The 21,896-nt window shown below is 27.6% G+C and overlaps 4 protein-coding genes across 11 annotated transcripts; 3 read left to right on the forward strand and 1 right to left on the reverse strand.

Annotated features, from left to right (window-relative positions):
• Nucleotides 1-664: 664 nt before the first annotated feature.
• On the forward strand, nt 665-1,524 carry Osi (electron transfer flavoprotein regulatory factor orsai). The gene is made up of 2 exons (XM_072000717.1): nt 665-1,056; nt 1,240-1,524. The coding sequence occupies exons 1-2, from the start codon at nt 1,018-1,020 to the stop codon at nt 1,444-1,446; spliced, it is 246 nt and encodes an 81-aa protein (XP_071856818.1). The 5' UTR covers nt 665-1,017; the 3' UTR covers nt 1,447-1,524.
• LOC139985864 (trafficking protein particle complex subunit 2-like protein) lies at nt 1,240-2,816 on the forward strand. Of its 2 annotated transcripts, none has more exons than XM_072000707.1 (5): nt 1,240-1,363; nt 2,078-2,250; nt 2,324-2,411; nt 2,478-2,557; nt 2,647-2,816. In XM_072000707.1, the coding sequence occupies exons 1-5, from the start codon at nt 1,361-1,363 to the stop codon at nt 2,696-2,698; spliced, it is 396 nt and encodes a 131-aa protein (XP_071856808.1). In that variant the 5' UTR covers nt 1,240-1,360; the 3' UTR covers nt 2,699-2,816. The 2 variants fall into 2 exon arrangements, with proteins under 2 accessions (XP_071856808.1, XP_071856799.1); XM_072000698.1 differs by lacking the exon at nt 1,240-1,363 and adding an exon at nt 1,755-1,939 and having other exon boundaries at nt 2,647-2,768.
• A 333-nt stretch (nt 2,817-3,149) lies between these two features.
• LOC139985839 (uncharacterized) lies at nt 3,150-4,870 on the reverse strand. Of its 3 annotated transcripts, none has more exons than XM_072000647.1 (3): nt 4,620-4,870; nt 3,441-4,376; nt 3,150-3,290 (listed from the first exon to the last, which is right to left on the reverse strand). In XM_072000647.1, the coding sequence occupies exons 1-3, from the start codon at nt 4,663-4,665 to the stop codon at nt 3,196-3,198; spliced, it is 1,077 nt and encodes a 358-aa protein (XP_071856748.1). In that variant the 5' UTR covers nt 4,666-4,870; the 3' UTR covers nt 3,150-3,195. The 3 variants fall into 3 exon arrangements, with proteins under 3 accessions (XP_071856748.1, XP_071856758.1, XP_071856740.1); XM_072000657.1 differs by having other exon boundaries at nt 4,685-4,869; XM_072000639.1 differs by having other exon boundaries at nt 3,441-4,869.
• A 1,411-nt stretch (nt 4,871-6,281) lies between these two features.
• On the forward strand, nt 6,282-20,917 carry LOC139986063 (uncharacterized). Of its 5 annotated transcripts, none has more exons than XM_072001083.1 (12): nt 6,282-6,417; nt 7,407-7,595; nt 7,748-9,481; nt 9,561-9,828; nt 9,906-10,339; nt 10,410-10,633; nt 10,704-12,128; nt 12,513-12,676; nt 13,063-13,253; nt 13,360-17,374; nt 18,295-18,374; nt 18,456-20,917. In XM_072001083.1, exons 2-12 carry the CDS (start codon nt 7,494-7,496, stop codon nt 19,179-19,181), a joined length of 9,363 nt encoding a protein of 3,120 aa, XP_071857184.1. In that variant the 5' UTR covers nt 6,282-6,417; nt 7,407-7,493; the 3' UTR covers nt 19,182-20,917. The 5 variants fall into 5 exon arrangements, with proteins under 5 accessions (XP_071857184.1, XP_071857202.1, XP_071857172.1 ...); XM_072001071.1 differs by having other exon boundaries at nt 6,341-6,853; XM_072001073.1 differs by having other exon boundaries at nt 6,341-6,853; nt 7,435-7,595.
• The last annotated feature ends 979 nt before the right edge of the window (nt 20,918-21,896 follow it).

Below are 21,896 nucleotides of genomic sequence, written 5' to 3' on the forward strand. Positions count from 1 at the left end.
TTCAAGCAAAAGCTTTGTAAAATAAAAAAGATAATATAACAATTATTTTCCTATAAAAATATATAAAATTCATTTACGAATTGTTATGTGTACCGTCATAATCTTGCAACTTATAATTTTAAAGTTTAATCCATTTCTTGTTAAATTTAAGTCTATTTTCCAATTTATCATTTAATTGAAGATTTTAAATATTAATTAGTAAAATTGTGTATTTATTTTTAAATTATTAACTATTTACATGCTACATCATTAATCATCACATCATCACGAGCAGAGCGCTTAGCGCTCCACCTGTAAGAAGAACGGACACGCAATACTCTCTATAAGTTAGTTCAGCAGTTCTTATGTTCATTCTATCTTTTGTTTATCAGGGATCCTCTTTGAATAATTTTTTATTGTTGCGGATCCCTAAGACTTAACTCAATATTTAAATTCTTAATGTGCTAAATATATATTTGAAACACTCATCAACTGCTCATTAATAATCTTTTTCGCGATAGGAGATTCATTATAAATAAATAAATACAGTAAATAATTTTTATTCGTATAGTACAATAACTTGCATATGTAAGGATTTCGTAGCTCCCCAAAAGTCTGTCACAGGTTAAGAATCGCTATTCTAATTAATTAATTATAATTAATTAACAATCACAACACGATTATTCATTTTCTATTTACTTCAATAAAAGAATGAGTTATAATGTGATTGGTTAATAACATGTGTTTCATTTTGCAATATCAGAAGTACGAAATAAGCAGAAATGTTTTGTTAGCGTTTCCTTGCATTTACAATATTGTTTAAAGTAATGGAACTAACAATATTGTGTTTAACAATAGACTGTTTCCAATATTTTAATATAATTTCTATACATTAGAAATTATATATATATATTGTCCAATTGAAGTATAAATACATATTACGCATATAAAAAACAACAACATATATGTACATGTATATGTACATAACCAATAAAATATTCATTAATTGATTAATACTTATAATTATTATTTTAAACGATGTCTCAACGTACTAAAGTTATCCAATTATACAAGACGGTATGAAATATAATATTACAACTTCGTTACAATTTATTAAAAAATTAAATATATTATTTTAAAATAAAATAGTTGTGCGATATATATATATATAATAACACATAACTAAAATTACATATAAAAGAAGATATTGTTTATACATTTTATTATAAATACAAATGACAATATTTTTTATGCTTTTAGCTCTTGTATATGGGTCGTGACTATCCAAGAGGTTATGATGTTTTCAAAAGAAATCTAAGAAGAGTTTTTGAAAAAAATAAACAAGAACGTGATCCTGAGAAAATTGATAAAATGTTGGCTCATGGTAATTTTGTTATCAAAGAATTAGAAACTTTGTATATGTTACGCAAGTACAGAACTTTAAAGAAAAGATATTATAAAGAATGATATTGTATTACATTATATTGTACTCATATGTTTAAATATAGACACAAAATACAAATTAAAAATTAATTTTCCTTATAATTTTATTTTTCAATCAATTTTATGGTTTCTATTTTTAAAAATGAAATGATTCGTATATCATGCTTATAAATACAATTAATGTTTTTACCAAACCTATACATTTGTTGTTATTTTATTGCAAAACAATGCAATGTTTTATAACATAATTGTATGATTATTAATTTTACTAAGAACTGTTTAATCATTCATTATCAGCAGTTGTCAAAAATGGTGGCATAACCTATATATTGTGAAATCTAAACAATATTTAGGTGTGTGGTCTTTACAAAAAAAGGGTCTTTACGTGTGTAATGATCTTTACAAAAATTGAAGTTTTCAATCCTAATTACTAAAAATGTTTTGTTATGAATTATAATGTTGTAAGTTTATAAGATTCATAAATATGGCCATTTGTGTAGCTGTAATCGGAAAAGATGTAAGTACACATCTTTTAAGGTTGGAATGTTAATAACTGTGCAAAATCTTTAGTTAATAAATGATACAAATCAAAAAATATTGTGATTCTGAACTTCGATAGCAACAATAATATGTGTTCCAAACTATTTATTTGCAGAATTCTCCAAAATATATTAGATGTGTAGATGAATCATCAGCATTGCAATTTCATTGCAAAGTTCATACGTCAATTGATATTATAGAAGAAAAATTAAATGTTGGAAATAAAACTGCTATTGATATACGAGATTTGTATTTAAATTTATTATATGCTACTGAAGAATATAAAATGTACATATATAACATATATTGCATTTTCAAATATATTATGTTTTTTACATAGTATTTCATTGTACAATTTCAGATATGGTTATGCTACTAATACAAAAATCAAATTTATTATTGTGTCTCATTCATCAAATACGTCTCTGAGAGATAATGATGTAAAAATGGTAAATCTTTTATAGATTATATGATAAAAGAACTATATTTAATATATGTAAATCTATACTTTGCAGATTTTTAAGAAATTGCATGCAGCTTATTCTAATGCTGTATGCAATCCATTTTACATTCCAGGTGATCAATTGAATTCCAAGTAAGTTCATTTAATTTAGTTAATAGTATTACTTTAATGTGTATAGTAAATTTTAATGTATTACTATCAATGCATATATATCATTTCAGGTCTTTTGATTTAGCAGTAATGGATATAATGGGTATTATATCACCTTTTTGATAGATTATATTTGAACTTAATATATTGTGAATATATTTCAAATAGGTATCATTAAATTATATAAAAATTATTGCAAATCTTTTTGCTTTGATAAAATGTATAGTAACTTATTACAAAATTTATTATGTTAAACTGTAATTTACCTTTTTAGTCTTTAACTTTGCAATACTGCAGTAAACTTCTGTATTTTCTATCCATTTCTGTTTTAGGTATTTTTAAGAAATGGTAACTTTATTATTTGTTTTTTGATAATATTCTGATATGCAAAGATTATTTAGTAGTGAATTTTGTTGTGATAATAACAAGTGATTATTATGTTGATAAAATTTTATTTTCATGATTGAAATTTTCAACAGAATTGAGTCTAATATTGAAGGATTAAAAAGAATATTAAATAATTGAGTCTAATATTGAAGGATTAAAAAGAATATTAAATAATAAACACTAAAAGTATTTTTAAAATTTGAAATTAAATAGTTTATTTATCTAGAAATCTTTTAAGGAGTTGAAGGAGTTATAGTTATGAAAGGAATTTGAAATAATTTAGGTACCCTGCATAATTTGCACACTGGCGACCGTTTTACATTGAATCCTAAAAAAATTAAACGTTACTATATAACAAATTGTTACTAGTTCTTACAGTGAGATATAATTTTTGCATAAAGAAATTATTTTCATATTTATGTGTTTATATTTAAATATTATTTATTTATTTTTTAATTTAAATATTAAGATCACTTACTCTCAATCCTGTTTTCAAGTAAATTATCTGCTTTTTTAAAAATTTCTTTACTTAATATTTCGATATCAGTTGATATGTTTGAAGACATATTAGTGGTATCACTTGTCTCACTTATATCACTGGTGGTAAATATCTTTCTGCTCGTCCATTTATTTACTATTTTACGAGGAAAGAAATGTTTTAATTTGCCTATACATCTCCCAGAGTAGTCATGAGAATCATTCAATTCTGAATTGCTACTACTTTCATTGGAATCCTCCAATATTGTAATTAATTGCTCAGAATTGAATCTGTCTAAAGAAGATGTATTAGATGAAGATGAAACTTTACTTTTACTATAGTTATTTATATTATTAATTGAAGTTGTCGACATATTATTAAATTTTTGTGTTTGACATATTGGGTCATTATTATTTATTTCAAAAGAACTGTCCGATGTGTCTGTTAAGTTGCTATTATTTGACAAAAACTCATTGCTTGAATGTCTGTTAATATAAGTTTTGCCTAATTGTTTTGTAGAGTCATGTCTTCCTAAAATTTCATCGAACATCTGCCTTAATAGTGTTCTTAATGAAACATCTTTATTTGTCTTGCAATTATCTTTTTCAGTGTCCATGTCTTGTTGGTGTTGCAAATTACTTGAATTTTGTAAATAATCATTCGTAAGATTATTGCTTATACAATGTGAATCACATTTTGTACGAGGTAAAGAAAACAGACTTGTGCTATCATTGTGTTCAAATATACTTGAAATATGTTTGCTTCCTTTTGTATTAGTTGCAACTGATATGTCGATTTCTGTGTCTTCATTCCTTAATGAGAGACCAGAATCTAATGCATCATGAAAACACTCGTTATCCAAATATGAAAAAACCTCATCATTAATTGACATAAACATAGCATCATTTAAATTTATTCTTGAACTTGAATTTTTGCCTAGATAAAATAATATACTTTGATTATTTGCAGGAAGGTATTCTTGCTTTTGGTACGTTAAAATTTTCCTTATTAAAAAATACATTAATTTTTAGCTAATGAATAGAAATTAAAACAAATTTTGTCATAATTATATTAAATAATATTTATGTTATAAACAAAATATGAATTTTCATGCAAAGAATATGTTTAAAATAAATTTCTGCCATTCATTTTTTTTTATTAAAAAATATTGCCACTCACAACTATATATTTTATCTGTAGAACTTATGGAATTCGCTTGTTCCATATCTTCTATTTCAACTTACTGTTTTCGTATACTCGTAATCGTTGATCTCTTGACGTGTATTGGATGAAAAGAAATGCAAATACTACTTTGAAATACGTTATATTTAACTTCCAGAGTGTTTTGTTTACTAACAAATTTTGAAACACATAATAAGTAATATAATTCCAATAATTTGTAATTGACAATACTATTCACTAAAAAAGATTTTATTATAACGTAAAACAAGATTTAATAAAAAACTCGATCTTTAATATAAACAATACATCGCAAAAGATATAAGATTTCTTTACCAATTAATGTCGAATAATTCAATGATAGTTTTGTAGAATTAAATTTGATTGAAAATGAGAAAAGGTCACAGAAAATGGTAGGTTTCAAAATTAAGTTCATTAAAAACAATAAACGATTTTCTCAATTTGTAACACAAATAATATCATTTAATGCCAAATAATCAAATAAGATCAATATTATGATTAAAGACATGGTAAAAATTATTTTAGCAATTACATTAATTCATGCTTCCAAAATTCGTGCTCACAAAAGATGCTGTAAGAAGCTTTTAGATTTATAAACTTCACCTTTTATCTTTTATGCCTTTTCCCCTGTTTGAGGGAAAAAACAAGGTTTCGAATTACAATTAAGTTTTATGTTTTCAAAATTATTAACTTGATTAGTTTCACAGACAGTTCAAGAATGGCGCCGATTCATGGACTACAAAACCGCCTTAGAACTTAACGGTTGAGAAAGTAAACGCGAACGGCGCGATCTTTGGTTTGTTTTGTTTGTATTGTTCAGATTTATATAATATGTAATTTTTTCAAATATAAAAATTTATTTATTAATAAATAGAAATGTATGGAAATAAATTGCTTTTTTTTGAATGTTGATTTTTCGTATCGCCGAAATCGTGCCGCATCCTATAGTATCATATTCTCCTGATATAAAATCACAAAATCGATCGAAAGTATTTTCCAGGAGCTGAAAATTTCTACAAATTCTTAGAGTATGAAGTCATCTTCAAGAATCATTAAAATTGTGCTATCTCTTATGTTATCATGTTCTCCTGATACAAAATCGCTATTTTGACCGACATATTTCTCGTTCGAATAGCAAATTTTTGCTCTGTGTCTTTTTTTCTTTCAGAAAATGACGTCATTTCTAGGAATTTTAAAAGGTCTCAAATACCTCTTACTTTATTCTTTTAATATGTACTTACCTCTCAAATACCTCTTACTTTATTCTTTTAATTTGTACTTACTAATTTGGTCGAACTTCTTCTTCGTATTCTATAACGTATTCCTTAAATTAATGAAAACTGGAAAGGAATTGGTGATTGTGAATGTTGAAAGGGTTTTAAATGATTAAATATTTTGTTCATCTGCAAAATAAGATTGTTTTATTCAGTCCAATTTACAAGTTTACAGTAATTGTACAATTCTACAATGAGTTCATAATTTTCTGTATAATAATTTGCATAATTGTATGCTACATAAAACCAAAGTTGGCGCTCTACAAGTAACAATCCAAACTCAAATTCCCCAAACGAACAAATACACAAACACAACGAAATACATTTTATATTTACAACTCACTTCATGTTAGAAGTATTGATGTTGCCAGGACTGATAAAATCGCAAAAATTTAAGACATTCGAGCAAATTATCTAATATTTTTTGTTTAATATTATACACGGTTATCGCTTTTTTCTTTTCGCGTCGTTCTTGTAAAACTTCACATATAACAAATATAAAAGTTTCACGTAATATTATATTCATTGTTAAAAATAGTTATGTGTTCCTTACGTTACTAGCATATGTGTTGCGTTTGTAAATAACTGTGTTATCGATTATTCAGATTTTGTCGTTGCCATATTTTCAATTTTATATAAGTAGGAATTCACGAAGTACCACGTGATTGTCGTTTACAAATGATCATCGTGATGAAAGTTATTGTGTTTAGTATTATGAAAAAATGAATGATATATAATATATGAAAATCCAGTTTTTCTCTGAGTATCTCAAAACGTATTTGTCAGTTTTCGTTAAATGTTTGAAAATTGATTTTATAAGACATATTTATGTAACACGGCATTCTGAATTAGGTTATAAATACGTTGAATCTTAACGTACTTTTGTGAACTAGTCTCGTCTTACCTGTGTTTAACGGTAATCGTATTAAATATCTAAATGTAAGTTTTCATGTATTAGTAGATTAATAGATAATGTATTAATAAATTAGCAGTTAATATATTAATAGATTAATAGATAATGCATTAATACATTATTAAGTTTATAATAAAATTATATATCAATATTATCATTTTATAATTTTTTGCATTAACAGTGTAAATTGTTTAATTCAGTTCATGAAATACCTTGGCAATTAAATTTATTTTGGTTTATTAAGTGGAAATAAGTAGAATATAATAGACTACACATTTTTATGCAGTTTCATATTTTTAAGAATCCAGTTAAAAAAGTAGAGCTTCTGCAGAAAATTGGTTTTTCTGCTAAGTATTATAGAATGTATTATAGTTTTGAATATTTTACACATTTTAATATTATGTGTATTTGTGTAAGTTTGCTTACTTTTAAATTTCCTATAAATGCATAAAAATCTGCAGTGTAATGATTATTTATTAATTTTTATGCTTATATAATTACAATTATACAGATAAACATCAAAAAAATGTTTTGTTTTGAAAGATATATATTTTTAATATTTACAAATTATATTTATAGTTTATTAATTTATTGCACATACTACAAGTATGGAAAAGCAAGTGACAATTAAACAAAAATTGACTGCTGTGCAACAGATATAAAAATATGCGAAGTAGCTCCAAAAAGGAAGATACTAATGCAAAAAAGAAATATGTTTTTTTCACTGATCCTGACATTATTGTTCAACGTGCTGAAACATCTGCAGCAGTAAGTCAATTTTATATTTTTGTTTTTATATCATATGTATTGCAATGATCTTATAAATGAAAATAGTTATAATAATTATTATCTGTATATATGTATATATATATATATATATATTGTTACAAGTATAATTTAATAAAATATAATTTTAACAGCAGCAAGATTATATTACCAAGCAGCTATCTAAAGACAAACCACCTCATGTTCCACTTCAATTTGACTTGAAAAGTCTCGAGAACTTATCATATCATTCTGTCCAACCATATCCTTTCACGTTTATAAGTGCTCTGAAACGAAAACTTGCTTTAAACGATGGTTCTGAAGTCTATAGAAAAACACATGAATTAAATAATAAAAATGCAATTAAGTCTCCAACAATATTAGAGTCTAATAGTGTGCAGAATTTGTATGAAGTTGTACAAAAAATGGATTTTATAAGGCCATTAAAAGCACCAGATCTGAAAATTTCTGCAAAGAAATTAGATTTCTCTAACAGAGAAAATTGTGCATCGAAAGAATTGATATCACCAAAATTTGAGACACCTACAAAGGAATTTCACGAAAGAGGAGAGAAACCAACAAAGAGCTTTGAGCGAGTTCAAAGAAGATTAGATTTCTCAACATCAGATGTCTCATCTACTATTAACAGTGAAGTAGAACCACTAAAGGTGCCAAATATTTCTATATCTTCAAATTTATCAAAGAAGAAAGAATGTATTAGAGAAAATTCTAGAGAAAAGGAAAACAGATCTAAAAGAATTAGAAAAGATGAATCCTCATTCTCTAAACAAGATGATACAGTACAAGACTTTCTTAGAAGATCCAGGAGTCCAAGACATGCTTCTAGGAAGGATTTTTCTAATAACGTAAGTGAAAATACATTAGGTATAAAATTAAAAAATGACAGATTGTCATTTCATATTCCACGGGAAAGTGATTTTGTTCCAACAAAACCAAGACCAAAAAACTTTGCAACATCAACTGCTAAAAAGGTTAATGATAAGAAACATAGATCTATTAATACTAGATCTTTAAAGACAAGAGATATCTCTTTAGAATCTAAGAACAGATCTTATAGTAATGAATCACTTTCCGAACGATCTTCAAAATTATCAGACAAGCTCACAGTTAGAGAGTCTAGAAATATGTTTGAAAATTTGGATTACAAACATAAGGATGATTTACATACATTAAAACAAATAGATGATCAGAAATATATGTTTTCATCGGAAAGCAGACAAGTTCAACAACATAAAATAACATGTCAATCACAAGGAAAGACAGGAAATGTATTTTTTAAAGAACAGAGTAAAAGATTCGAAAAAGTAAAACCATCAACAAGTAAAATGGATGGTAAAATGTATATAATAAACTCTAAGGAATCTGAAAGTATAGAGAGTGTAACTGATTCAAATATTAGTGTAAGAACTCAAAGTCCAATCACCATCTCTACACAGCAGATGAGAAATAAAGATTCTGAAAAAATTGCACAAAGTATTAACATTAGTAAATTAAATAAAGCTACTGAAGATTCAAAATATACAGATGATTCTTTGACACAATGTACTAGTGTAAATACAAAGAAAGAAGAAGAATCGTTTACACAAAGCATTGCTACTACAGTTAAACAAACTAGTAATAGTAATGAATCTAATTTAAACAACAGTATTTTATCAAGTGCATTATTAGATCCAAGAAGAATTTCATTTAGAGATGAAAATCGTTCACAGCAAGAGGACTTTTGTGATTTAATTACGCCAGATATGAATCTTATGCCTCGATCTAAGCGAAAACGGCAATTTATGCAGAATAGTAATATAGAAGCTGATTTTAAGTGTTCAAAACATAATATAGCTAAAACTGAAACAGAGCCAGAAAATATTTCATTGGTAAGTAAATATGTACAGTATACATTGCCATTTTATTTAATCTATGCATTATGTTAGAAAAGCAATTTTACAATTGTAGTTACATCCAACTGCCTTACACATGCAGTTTCAAGCTGAGCTGCATCTTCTTGATTCATTTAATGAATCACTGAGGCAAGTCATGGATGTTGAAAAGTGTTTATATAATGTTAAACATGATCAAGAAAAAGAGTTACCATTACAACATAATCAGTCAAATGATCAAATAAAATCACATTTCTCTAAAGCAATGGATGAAAGAAATATTGATAATATGGAACATTGCAATGAAATTAGTAGATCACAGAAACATGTTGCCATTGATAAAGGTAGAAGATTTAATAAATTATTTATTATAATATATGAAAATTATTAATTACTAATGAAAGTATTAATATTGACATAGCGTTTCCGACTCACAAAGTACATCATATTACAAGTCAAACTATGGGAAACGAGTTTGACAATGTAAATAAAGTAACTAAACCAGTAGTTAAAGCTGTAGAAGTACAAACCCAAACAGTGAATGACATGGCAACTCAAACAGATATACGTCCAACTCGACGAAATGTACAAAATAGATGCTCGGAGATATGTGGAATACCATATGAACAAGAATTCATTGGAGACAGTGAAGTTCCACATCTTTCTTTAGATTCGGTAGAACAATTTGAAGATTTAGATCAAATAGAAGAAATATCGTTACCTAGTAAATTAAGAACGATGTCTGAAATAAGCTTACATGAAACCACGTCGTCTATACGGACAGAGACTGGAACGGAAATTAGCATCTCCACTCGAGACGTAACTTGTTCTTTTAATAAATATCTAGATCTAGAGGTAAGTATAATGGATTAAAATTTCCATATTAAAAATAAATTGAGATTAAATATATTACGCATTTTTGTAGATTGCACAGCTAATAAAAGACGAGAAACAAAGATATGATAAAATTGAAATGCTATTCAAATCTCGTGAAAAAACATTAAATGATCGAACTAAAAAGTTAGTGAAACTAGAAGAACAAAAACGGGCATTAAAAGATACTGGGCAAGATAGTCGTGTTAGCTCTGTGAAAAAGAAGCAGAGAGCTTTACTTTTAAAATTACAACAAGAAAAAGACGAAATGAACAGGTATTGCAATTCTTTGTATTTAAAAGTACTTTATTTAGTTTTTACATATTTATAAAGATTATGTTTTTAGATTAAAAGAGCTTCATAAAATTGCAAGCCAAGAACGTAAGCTTATGTTACAAAAACAGAGAAACATGTTTAATCCCCAAATATCCACTAAAAATATTTTAACAAAACTAAAACGAAGTGCAGATAGTCAGTCTCCAAGGAGATTATCTGGACCTATGAAGGGTTATGATATAAGGAGTAATAGTTCTATGAGTTCTCTAGTTGATTCTGATAAATCTCAGCACGATCGATCTCAAACAGACGTGCGCTTGCAAATATCAGAAAACGAATCACACTTTTCTAAAATCGACTTACCAAAAAGTAATAAATTCACGAATTTCATTGAGGGATCTAATACATCGTTTTTAAGATCGGGTAAATCCGATGAAGCTATACAAAGCAATGTGTCTCAAGAAAAATGTCTTTACAAAACACAAAGGGATGGAAACATATCTAGATACGAGATAAAGTCAAGAAAATTTGAGGAAAAGATGCCCAAGGTGGACGTTATAAGACTGAAATCGCATCAACATTCTGTTGACCCAAAATTGATGTCAAATCATTCCATAAGCATTCCTGGGAAATATCTTTTTGAGAAAGAAAAATCTCCCGATATGTTAGAAGTACAACAGAATCTAAACAAATCTATCTCTGAACATATTAAATCAGAATCTGACACTTTAGTAGAAGAATTATCTAAAAAATCAAAGCCTTCTCAAGTAATTGATAATCATTTTCAGAGTATAGTGTCTCCAAGAGAATCTTTGAAAGCTATTACTACGAATAGCGAAATTTTGTCAGAAGAAGTAAGTTCTGTTAGTCAAGATACCATATTAAAAACATCAAAATCATCTCAAGTGTCTGAAGACATTTTACAAACGTATTCGAAAAGTTCTAAACGAAGTAGTAAATCAATTCCGACCGATATGTCTAAAAAGACCCAATATAGTTCCGAATCTAAATCAAATTTTAAACGCAGAAGTTCAAAATGTCAGAAAAGCAAATCGTCATCTAGCATACTCACCGAGAATATATTACGATCCAAGTCCAATTCTCAAATGTCAGAAGAGCTTGTCAAGCATCATAATAAACGAACAAAAATGGAAAAGGAATTTATTCAATTTGATAAGAACGATGAAACTGCACTTATGGATAAACATACAAAAGATAAGAATTTCAAATTACTAACAGATAGGATAGACGACTATGATAGCAAAGAGAATGTATTCTGTCAAAAAATGTTTGATAAAAGTGTAAACTCCTATGAAAATTCCTTTTGTAGCCAAGACAAGGATGAGCATAATTTCGATGAGACATCCACAAAATCTCAGATCAGTAATTTCGCTATTTCTCATCATAGTTCCGGAGAGAGTGACAGAAATTATTCTAAATCCGTAGTTATTAGATCACAAGATCATAATTTGAAAACATCTAAAAAGCTTGAGCAGTAAGTATATGTTTCTTTAGATTAATTTATATATTTATATATTTTATCGTTATGGTTTCGGAAAGTGTTTCTAATATGATGTTCAAATTAAATTAATAAATTTGTGAATCACTAGAGACATGTGTAAGAAGTCTAATAATAAACTGTGTATTCACACTATGAAATGAAGCATTGTAAAAATAGATTCAGTGCACCGACGATTTGCATTCCGCCGTTATTGCAGTATTCCACTGTAGTAAAGAATATTTGGCTTACTTCTTACACCTAAATAATTGTTTTTAATAATTTCGAATTCTTGCAATTCTCATACAAATTTTTTTTTGTAGTTATTTTAATCGATATGGAAAATGTATTCGTGTTATGGGATGTGGTTACATTTTTTAGAATTTTGAACGCACGTGAAGCTGCACTTACATCGCGGAAAAACTGTGTGGAAGAATGGATGGCTTGGCATGCGAAATTAAGAAATGAAGAAGATCGTGTTGCACGAATGGAACAAGCTGCACTTAAACTTGTAACTGCAACATCTAATGTTTTTTCTCAACAAGGTAACTTTATTGTAGAGTTTTTTCAAATACAACTTCATACGTGTGTACAATTCATACTTCGTACGTATTTTAAGATATATTATCGTTTATCAAAGCTGTGAGAAATTTCTCAGAAAAGTTCTTTATTTATTTTTAATAAGAACCATTAAATAAATCAAACCTATGATTCGTTCCTTGCAAATTTTCAAAGTAATATTATCATGTGTTTTCTACATAACTAAATGAAAGATTTAATAAAAAATTATTTACGTTAGTAATAGTAAAATTTCTTCATGAATGAACAAATACTTCTAAACGATAATGTGTATAAAATATACTACTTAATAATTTGCATTGAATCATCTATTTTATATAAATATACATCTTTTAACTCTGATAACTATCAGAGAGGAGTATGTGTCATTTTATAGATACTACTATTTCATCGGACACGAGCGATATCGAAGGAAGAATAGAGTTACTCACTGAAAAATTAGCTGAAAGACGAATAGAAATGTCACGTTTGAAAAGGGAAGCCAGGAAACAGACGAAACAAAAACTTCGGGCTTTAGAAGCTAATTTACTGCATCAAATCAAGGTAGATAATTTAATATTGTTGATAGATTTAAATATGATTTATAATAAATTTGACGAGATAAATCTTATATGTTACATTTATTGAATGATTTGTTATGTTCAAACAGAAATATGATACAACGATTTACGAAATGCGTAAGAAGCTGGAATCGAAAAAAGGATCTTCTAAAGAAAATGAGAAATTAGCGATAGAGTCCAAATCTTTGGCAGACTTCAAAATACCTGAGATTCCTCTGAAAAAGCTACAGGATATGTTCAAAAGTAGCGATTTGTTGAGGTCTAGGTCGGAATCTGATTTGTTTTCCACGAAAAAATTACCAGCAAAAGATTCCATAAAAAATATTAATTTATTGCGAGATGAAATTATTGAAGCTAAGTATGATAGAAATCACTCTGAAAAGACGCTTAAATCTTCAAGAAGTATGAGAACATTAGAACAACCAAGTTCCGCAAATCACCGCACTCAATCAGTTTTTGATGAAATCATATCAGAAAAAATTGAAATTGATAAACTTGGTTCTGCTGCGATGTCATCAGTTTCAAATGGACGATCTGACAAAAATATTCCTTGTGAAACTGAACAATATAAAGATGAAATCCGAAACAATCAAAGTATTTCTGAAGATATTAGAACTGAAATTAATACATCGAAGTCTGAAACAGATATACTTACACAATCGGAAGCTAAGCTTTCTCAGCATGATACTACGATTCAGTCTGATTTAAAGGAGTATAAATCCGATTTTGATACGTTTTCTGAACAGTCTCAGGCTAGAACTATTTCATCACAACATTCAGAACATTCACATATTTCTTCGAGAAAATCCAGTAATATTCAAAATTCTAATGCAGAAATCAACACTGAATCTGTTAATGAAAGTCTTGATTTTTCCAAAAAAGTAGACTTTTTGCGTTTAAATAATCAAAATTTGAATGAGGATATAAGCTCATTGGAAAATGAACTAAAGATACTTTCAGAGATGATGTCGCGTTTTAATAAAAAATCAAACGAAGAAAGAAAATATGAGTCACAAAATGAAGAGAGAAGTACATCGAAAGGAATATCAGAAATACTTTCAGTATCTGATAAAAATAACGAAGTTTATGATGAGGAAATCGTAAAAGAAGACAAAAGCACAGATGTAGAATTATATGAAGAGAAGGGTAATTCTGACATTCCACAGTATTTAACGAATAATACAAAATTGAAATCGGTTACTAACATCAGTGATAATAAAAGTATAACGAAAGAAGGCGATAATGTAATATCTGTTATGATGCCTCAAAATAAAATATCACCTTCTAAGTCAAATATCCAAGAAATTGATTATAAAGCGAGAAGCAAAAAAATTTTAAATGAAATCGAGAAATCTATAATATTAGAACATATTAAGGCAACTAAGGATGATCTCAGTCGCTCAGAGATGTTAATAGAAAATAATAATTTAAGCTTGCGTAAAAAAGACGAAGAAGTGTCTTGTGATACTTCTGTTGGAATCAGATCCATATCCGAAATTTGTTCAAAAACAATGCAGAATGAAGAATGTATAAATATTATGGAATTTGAAACAGTATATTCTGAAGAAAATGTTGATGCAAATATTGAAGAAGATTCGGTTAACTCATATAATTTAGAGAGTCATCAATCATTGGAGTCAAGTAAAAGTTCTTCATTATTCTTAGAAAAATCCAACTTAGCTGAGAAGAGTAAGTCCTCAAATCAATGCACAAATATCAATCATAGTTCAATAATAAATGTACTTAATATAGAAACTCAGTCTGAAAATAAAAATGATCCATCTCTTAAACAAGTTCTGCAGGATATTTCAAAACAGACAATAGTTACAGAATATGTAAATGAATTATTAAAAAGACAAATTTCTCCGCAGTTATCAAATTCGTCCAAACAAAATGATAGTTTTAAGGAACCAATAGATTATATGGAAGATACAGTGAATGATAGTAAATACCAAAATATAAATGATATATGCACAGCTTCAAAAATAGAAGGTTCAGAATTATTCTTAAATGAATCCAAAGAATTTAACGATAATAATAAGAATGAAATTTCATTTCTACAAACTGATACAGGAAAACCTAAAGAAATTTCTCAAAAATCTGTTCAGGGATCTAAACATGATGCCTTTGATCGCGCTTTAAGTATTAGTAATCAAGAAGTCGATAAGAATGGAAGTCAGACACATGAAGGATTTATTAATAAAAGTTTTGATAAAGATAATTGGACCACATCTGATTCATTTGATATTCATTCTGCATGGAAAAATTCTCAAAGTCAAATTTCAAAATTATTCAATGATGACTCGAGTATATTATCAAGTTCGAAAGATACATTCCAGTCAACTAATGATTCTAAAAATCAAATTAACGCAATCACCGATATAGAAGATATAGAAAATATGTCACTATTTATTCCAAAAAGTGAATCTACGAATATTGACATATATGGAATCAAACTTGATGAAACGATATTAGATTCTCATTTTGAAAGTTCTGATAATAAAGCTAAAAGTATTTTGAATATAATTACAAAAGATAACGATAAAGAGCAATATGAAGAAGACACTGTGCACAGTATAGAAACCGATGATTTCCAAAAGGCTATTTATGATTCTGTGATTAAGATACTGGATAAGGTTGAAAAGAGCATTGAGGATAATTCAACAAGAGAAAATATTGAGAATCATGTACATAGTATAGGAAGTAAAACTAAAATAAAAGTCACAGTAGAGGAAAAAGAGAAACCAATTTTAAGTAGTTTTACTTTACAAGATAAATGTTTGAAAGAAAATAAAGGTAGCACCATTGATACTAATGAAGAAGCCACTAACAGAAATATCAATGAAGAGATTATAACTAATGAAGTTAGTACAGAGGCTGCTATGAGACTAGATGTGCACAAAAAAATCAAAGATGATGATAATACATGTCTTAGTGAATCTAAATCTCGAGAAATTATCATAACAGAATTAGAACCCGGGAGTGCTGAAAGTGAATGTTTATCAGAACTCGAAATTGATGCTAAAGTAGAATTAGCAGAAGAAGAACTTATAGAAATAAATAAAAGTGATGACAAAGAAGAAATACAAGACAAAATAACACAAGAACAAAAATCCTTGGAACCCATAATAGAACAAGATAGTTCTGATGGTGAACAGCTTGATAATTTAGTTGAAGTAACTGAAAGTGTATTGGATGTTATAGAAAAAGAGACTAAATATTTTATAGATTCTATTACCGAATCAGAATCGACTTCACATAATAAAACAGATATTCAAAGCATTGAAATACAAGAAAATAAAATACAAAGTAATGTAACTCCTTCCACAATAATAAATAATGTTAAAACAGTAGAAAATGTTGAAGTAATTGTATCGGATGTCTCACCAAATATAGGGGATAAAACCTTTGATATTTTGAAAGATCCAGAGTATGAAGATATTTCAGAAGAAAGTCTTGAAGTTTCTGAAATATTCGATAAAAGTGAACTTCAGAAATCTGCTGTTTTACGAAAATCATCTTCTATACCGGAAAGATATGAAGCAATACAAAAATCAGGAGAAGTATTGAAAATACTTGATGAAATTTCACAGAAATTTTCATCAAGTTCAGAAAATGATATAAACAAACTTCAAGACAATAAATATATTTCTGAGGATAATAAAAAATCACAAACTGAAATTTCTGATACAGATAGCATTGCATCCTTAAAAGTAGATAATAAAGCTATTGATAAACACGAACAACCTCTAATAAATAATTTGGAAAGCCAACAGCCTAAAACAGAAGCACTAGGAAAAGAAAATCAATTGATAAAAGCAGTGATTAATCCAAATAAAACAGAAGAAAAAGAAAAGCAGGAAAAAGATGTATTATCTGAGTCAAGTGAGGGCAAAGATACACCAAAATGTGTATCTGAAATTGAGATGGATTCTCCTAGAGATCATAATGATTCAAGATTGGATATCGACGTGTTAAATGATGATTTATTAAGTAATTCAAACATAGAAAATCAAAATGCAGATTCGAAGAATACATTCCATGCTACACCCATTGTTGCAACATCTGAAAAGGATATAGAAATCATGATAGATAAATTAAAAGGTATGATTTTTATTTATCGTAACTATTACATTACTATTAAATTAAGGCTATACAATTTAAATTTTAGTAAAAATATATTTTTAAATATCTATTTCATAATTCAATATATGGAGGAGTATTTCTTTCATATTTTGTAAATATTTTTTAATTTTTTAATCATAATTCTTTATATTAAATATATATATAAGTTCAAATTATTAAGTTGTAAATTACATCGTTATTGAATGAATATATGAATATTTAATACATACATATTTTTACAGTATTAAATATATATTGGATACAACCAACTTAGTTTTAATATTATTTATATAATTTAATGCATAAATGATAATACATTCTTGCATATCACATACATTACAGAGACACAATCTGATTTTTATGTTGGCTGTGTATTCCTGTGCAAAGCATTGCCTCGTATAGCCATGTATTATTTATTTTCAGAATAGCAAAGTCGAGATAATAATTACTTAAAGGTAATACAACACGAAACTTTGAATGAAACAAACATTGACTTGTTCCTTTTATACAAATCAGTGTTGCATGAGTGCTTGATATTTACTTATTAATTTCTGTATGCACAAAAAAAGCCTGTAAATATTGTGCAACACAACACAATATAAAACATTGTATCTTCTGTTCTCTTTAGATACTTTTAAAAGAAAATGACTATTGTATACATATATATGATCTTGGAATGTATAATTTTATCACAGCTTCATACTGTTTTATTAATGCATCAGAATATTTTTTTATCCATATTTGGATGTTTTTCTTTTTCTTTTTAAATCATCAAAGCACCTAATCAAAGTAAAATGTAAACTCATAATGTAATGTAAAGATTCGTGTTGCTTTTCCTAGACAATTTATTTATAAAGTTTTTCATGAATTTGTATTATTTCACATTTTTATTTACACAGCCTCATTGAAACAACCTGGTATGGAGGCAGATTGGGAAGCAAAATTGCTTCGCATTGAACAACTTCAAATTGAGTTAGAGGTAACAATTCATTCCTGGTATCTTATTATATTGTTTATGTAAAAGTCGTTCCCCTATACATATAGCATCCCTTTATAATAGATTAAGAAATTAGAAGCAGAGGAAGTATCTTTCTATGTTCGAGAAATACCAAACAAACCACCACCTCCGTACACACCACCTGGTGGTGGTGCAAGAATTTCAACATCCCTTGGATCATCTTCTCCTCCTCCAGCCGTAATTCCCTCCAATATAGAAGAATTAACGGCATTTACTGAAAAAGCCACGGCTATAATATTTAATGCCAAAGAGGCTGGTGAAGATATCATGAGCTTAGAAGCTCCTCCTGAAATCTGCGAGTTAACCAAAGAAAACGACGAGACTGTAAAAAAGGATAGAAGAATTTACAACACATTCCTCTTTGATCTGTGCAAAGAAACAATCGCCGAGGTTTATCAGGCCGAATACGAAAAACCAGGTCCAAGTTGGACAAAACCAAATGTGAAAACAAAACCTACAATGAAAATCCCTAAGACAATACAAGAGCTTAATGCTTATGTGAATAAGGAAGTGGCCACATTGTTCGGTTTCAAAACGAAATTGCAACGGGAAAACATGGTGATGCGTTGGAGCAGAAAACGAAGGGACAGGGTTGATGAATTATTGGCTAGAGAAGCTCAGGCTGAGGAAGATGAATGGACGAAATTCCATCATGATGAACTCGCGGTAAAAAATGGTCTTACTGTAACTATATTAGATACTCTGTTAATGGAGACTGTGAATGTAGTTAAAGTGGCATACGCAAAAAAAAGAAAAGTAATGGTTTAGTTTCTCTCTTTATTCTTTCTTTTTTGCAATGTTATGACTAACGACTGAGATTACCAATATATATGAAATACGGAAAAACCATTTAATTATGAAAAACAGTATATATTATTTTAAAATTCAGTAAACTGGCCTGAACTGCCATATTTTAATGAATTTATATAATAATTAATTTTTATGTGTGCCCTATACATGATCTGTAGGCTGGTTCCTATTTATTTCTTTGATAAACCAATCGTAAATACGAAAATAAAATGTGTAAGGGATTCATTTCATGAATTTTAGAATTGTAGAAGGTATTTGTGTATCAGTGTGTAGAACTCGATAATCAAACGCTATAAGTTCGTTTTGTTAAAATTAAGAAATAATTATTACAGCATATAGTACATAGGTTTATCATACTCTATATTCACATATATTGGGATATAATAACATACTTAATATAGCGGAATCCCGTTGATATTTAATTTTAAGAAGAACATATAGTGTTGTTGCTTTAATAACTCTGAGCGTTTTGTTCGAGTAATTTTTCAAGTAATATTATTTTATGTAGTTATTAATGACATGTTCCTTATTTGAGTTGTTTCACTTTTATATATATTTTTGACTTTTATGTAATAAGTACAATTGTAACTTACTTGTTACAGAAATATTATAAACATTTTGATTAAGTGTTATACAACGTTACTCAAACAAGTATTTATTAATTATTCAAACATATTAAATATTCGAACAAAATGCTCTTTCGGTTATTACGTGTAACCATTATAATTGTGTTATAGAAGACGTCGGCTATGGAACGTAGATAGTATGTTCTTATGAAGCCACATCAGATTTCGTAGAATTATGCTCAACTATGTATAATAAAATTAACAAAATTTCAACTAAAAGACTGATATTTCGGGGCCATTTCGATCCAAATTAAAAACATTTTAGAAAGATGCATAATTATAAGTAGTCGGTAGTTGAACGTTGGTTATTAATTGGCATTGAAAAAACTCTCTGAGTTGACTATCTGCAACAAGGAGATTGCTTCGTTTTTCTACTGTAGCCCCTTTATTACATAAGAATGAATATATGAATGTAAAAATAAGATACTACTTTTGTGCTATCAACTGCAACATGTTAACGAACTGATAAATCAGTTACACATTTTAATCTAATTTCAGTTGGCAATATGCTAACTCTTATTCTATCGGACCTAAGTTTATATTTGTGGTTGTGATGTCGATTTAATATCCATTAAACGATAGAAATGACGAGTTAATTACATGAAAGTACAGAAGCGATAGGACAAATGAAACATTAGCTTTAATTACCATGAATTGTCAGTTATTGATACTGTGTGATGAGTTCAAGTGTTTAATTGATTTATTGTACGTCTTTAGAAAACATCGTGAACTCTGGTCTTCTAATATATGCCCATTAAAACTTCTATATTTTAGAAATGTACATACAGTGATAAGGTTCAAATTGTAGAATGCTACGTTTTCCTTCGTAGAGATTTCTACCAATCTGTTCTTAACAATTTCTTAAGTTTTTCGTCTGTTATATGAATTTCTTCTAACTTCAGTGTTGTCTAGCTTCACTTTTTTTTCTTATTTTGCAGTCAGTTTGACAATCTGAGATTGATTGCATACATAGTTGTTATACATACATAGATATTGTTCGCATACGTAGTGTTGAATATGTACTTAACTAAGGTATAATATATTTTATAATAAATTTTTCGAAAAATTTATGGTGACTTTGTTAATAAACGAAAAATAGAACATATTTTAGGTATTATTTTAGATAATGAAATTTATAAAATTGAGTATAATGTAAAGAACATTTATTTTGTGTGAAACAAATAATATGTAATTTAATTATTACATATGTCTTTTTGTGTTTATTAAGGTCTAATTTATTTTGATTATATCTTTAATGAATAAAATATTTTTTTAAGAAAATAAAGGTGATGGAAGGAATAAGTATATAAAAAAGAAATGGACAAAAACATAATAAGGGTTACAATGCAAAAACAATGTAATGATAGAATAAATATGTATATTATAATATTGATGTTTATAAAATTTGACTTTTATTTATAAACATGTAATAATAGAGATTATTTATAGACCTAGAAACATTATAAATTACAATACAATTTATAAGCTATATTTCATTTTCCAGTTACTCAATCAATTATAATAAGTCAAAAAATTAGCTTTTTTTTATATTAAAATCATTTGTTTTTTATTCTTCAAGATACAGTATAAAATTTGTATACAAAAATTGAGTATATCATTACAGATTCTTTTATATGATCTATTTAAAATTTGCAAAATAGTTACATCCGGACTGTTTGATTGTCTTTACATAAATATTACATAATGCAAATCAAGTCCAATATATACAATTCAAAATCCCGCTGCAAACTGGCCGACATCCACGTACGTTTGTTACAGCCAGAGACTCCATTCATTGGATGAATCCTATAAATAGAAGCCTATATGGCATCAAAGTAAGCCATCAAATTTGCTAAAAACATTCAATCTCACATACGCATGACTTTTGAACCGCTGAATTCTTAAAATCGAGGCGTATTTTTGGATTATATGCATTAAAAATTATTAAATTGTAATAAAAAAGGCAATAATTTTATGTTCATTAAACCGAAGTGCAGCCCATATTATTTCTCTATTGATATTGATATATATAATTGCCAATCATATA

The sequence above is a fragment of the Bombus fervidus genome, chromosome 1 (genome assembly GCF_041682495.2).
Source record: "Bombus fervidus isolate BK054 chromosome 1, iyBomFerv1, whole genome shotgun sequence".
Taxonomy (NCBI): Eukaryota; Metazoa; Arthropoda; class Insecta; order Hymenoptera; family Apidae; genus Bombus; species Bombus fervidus.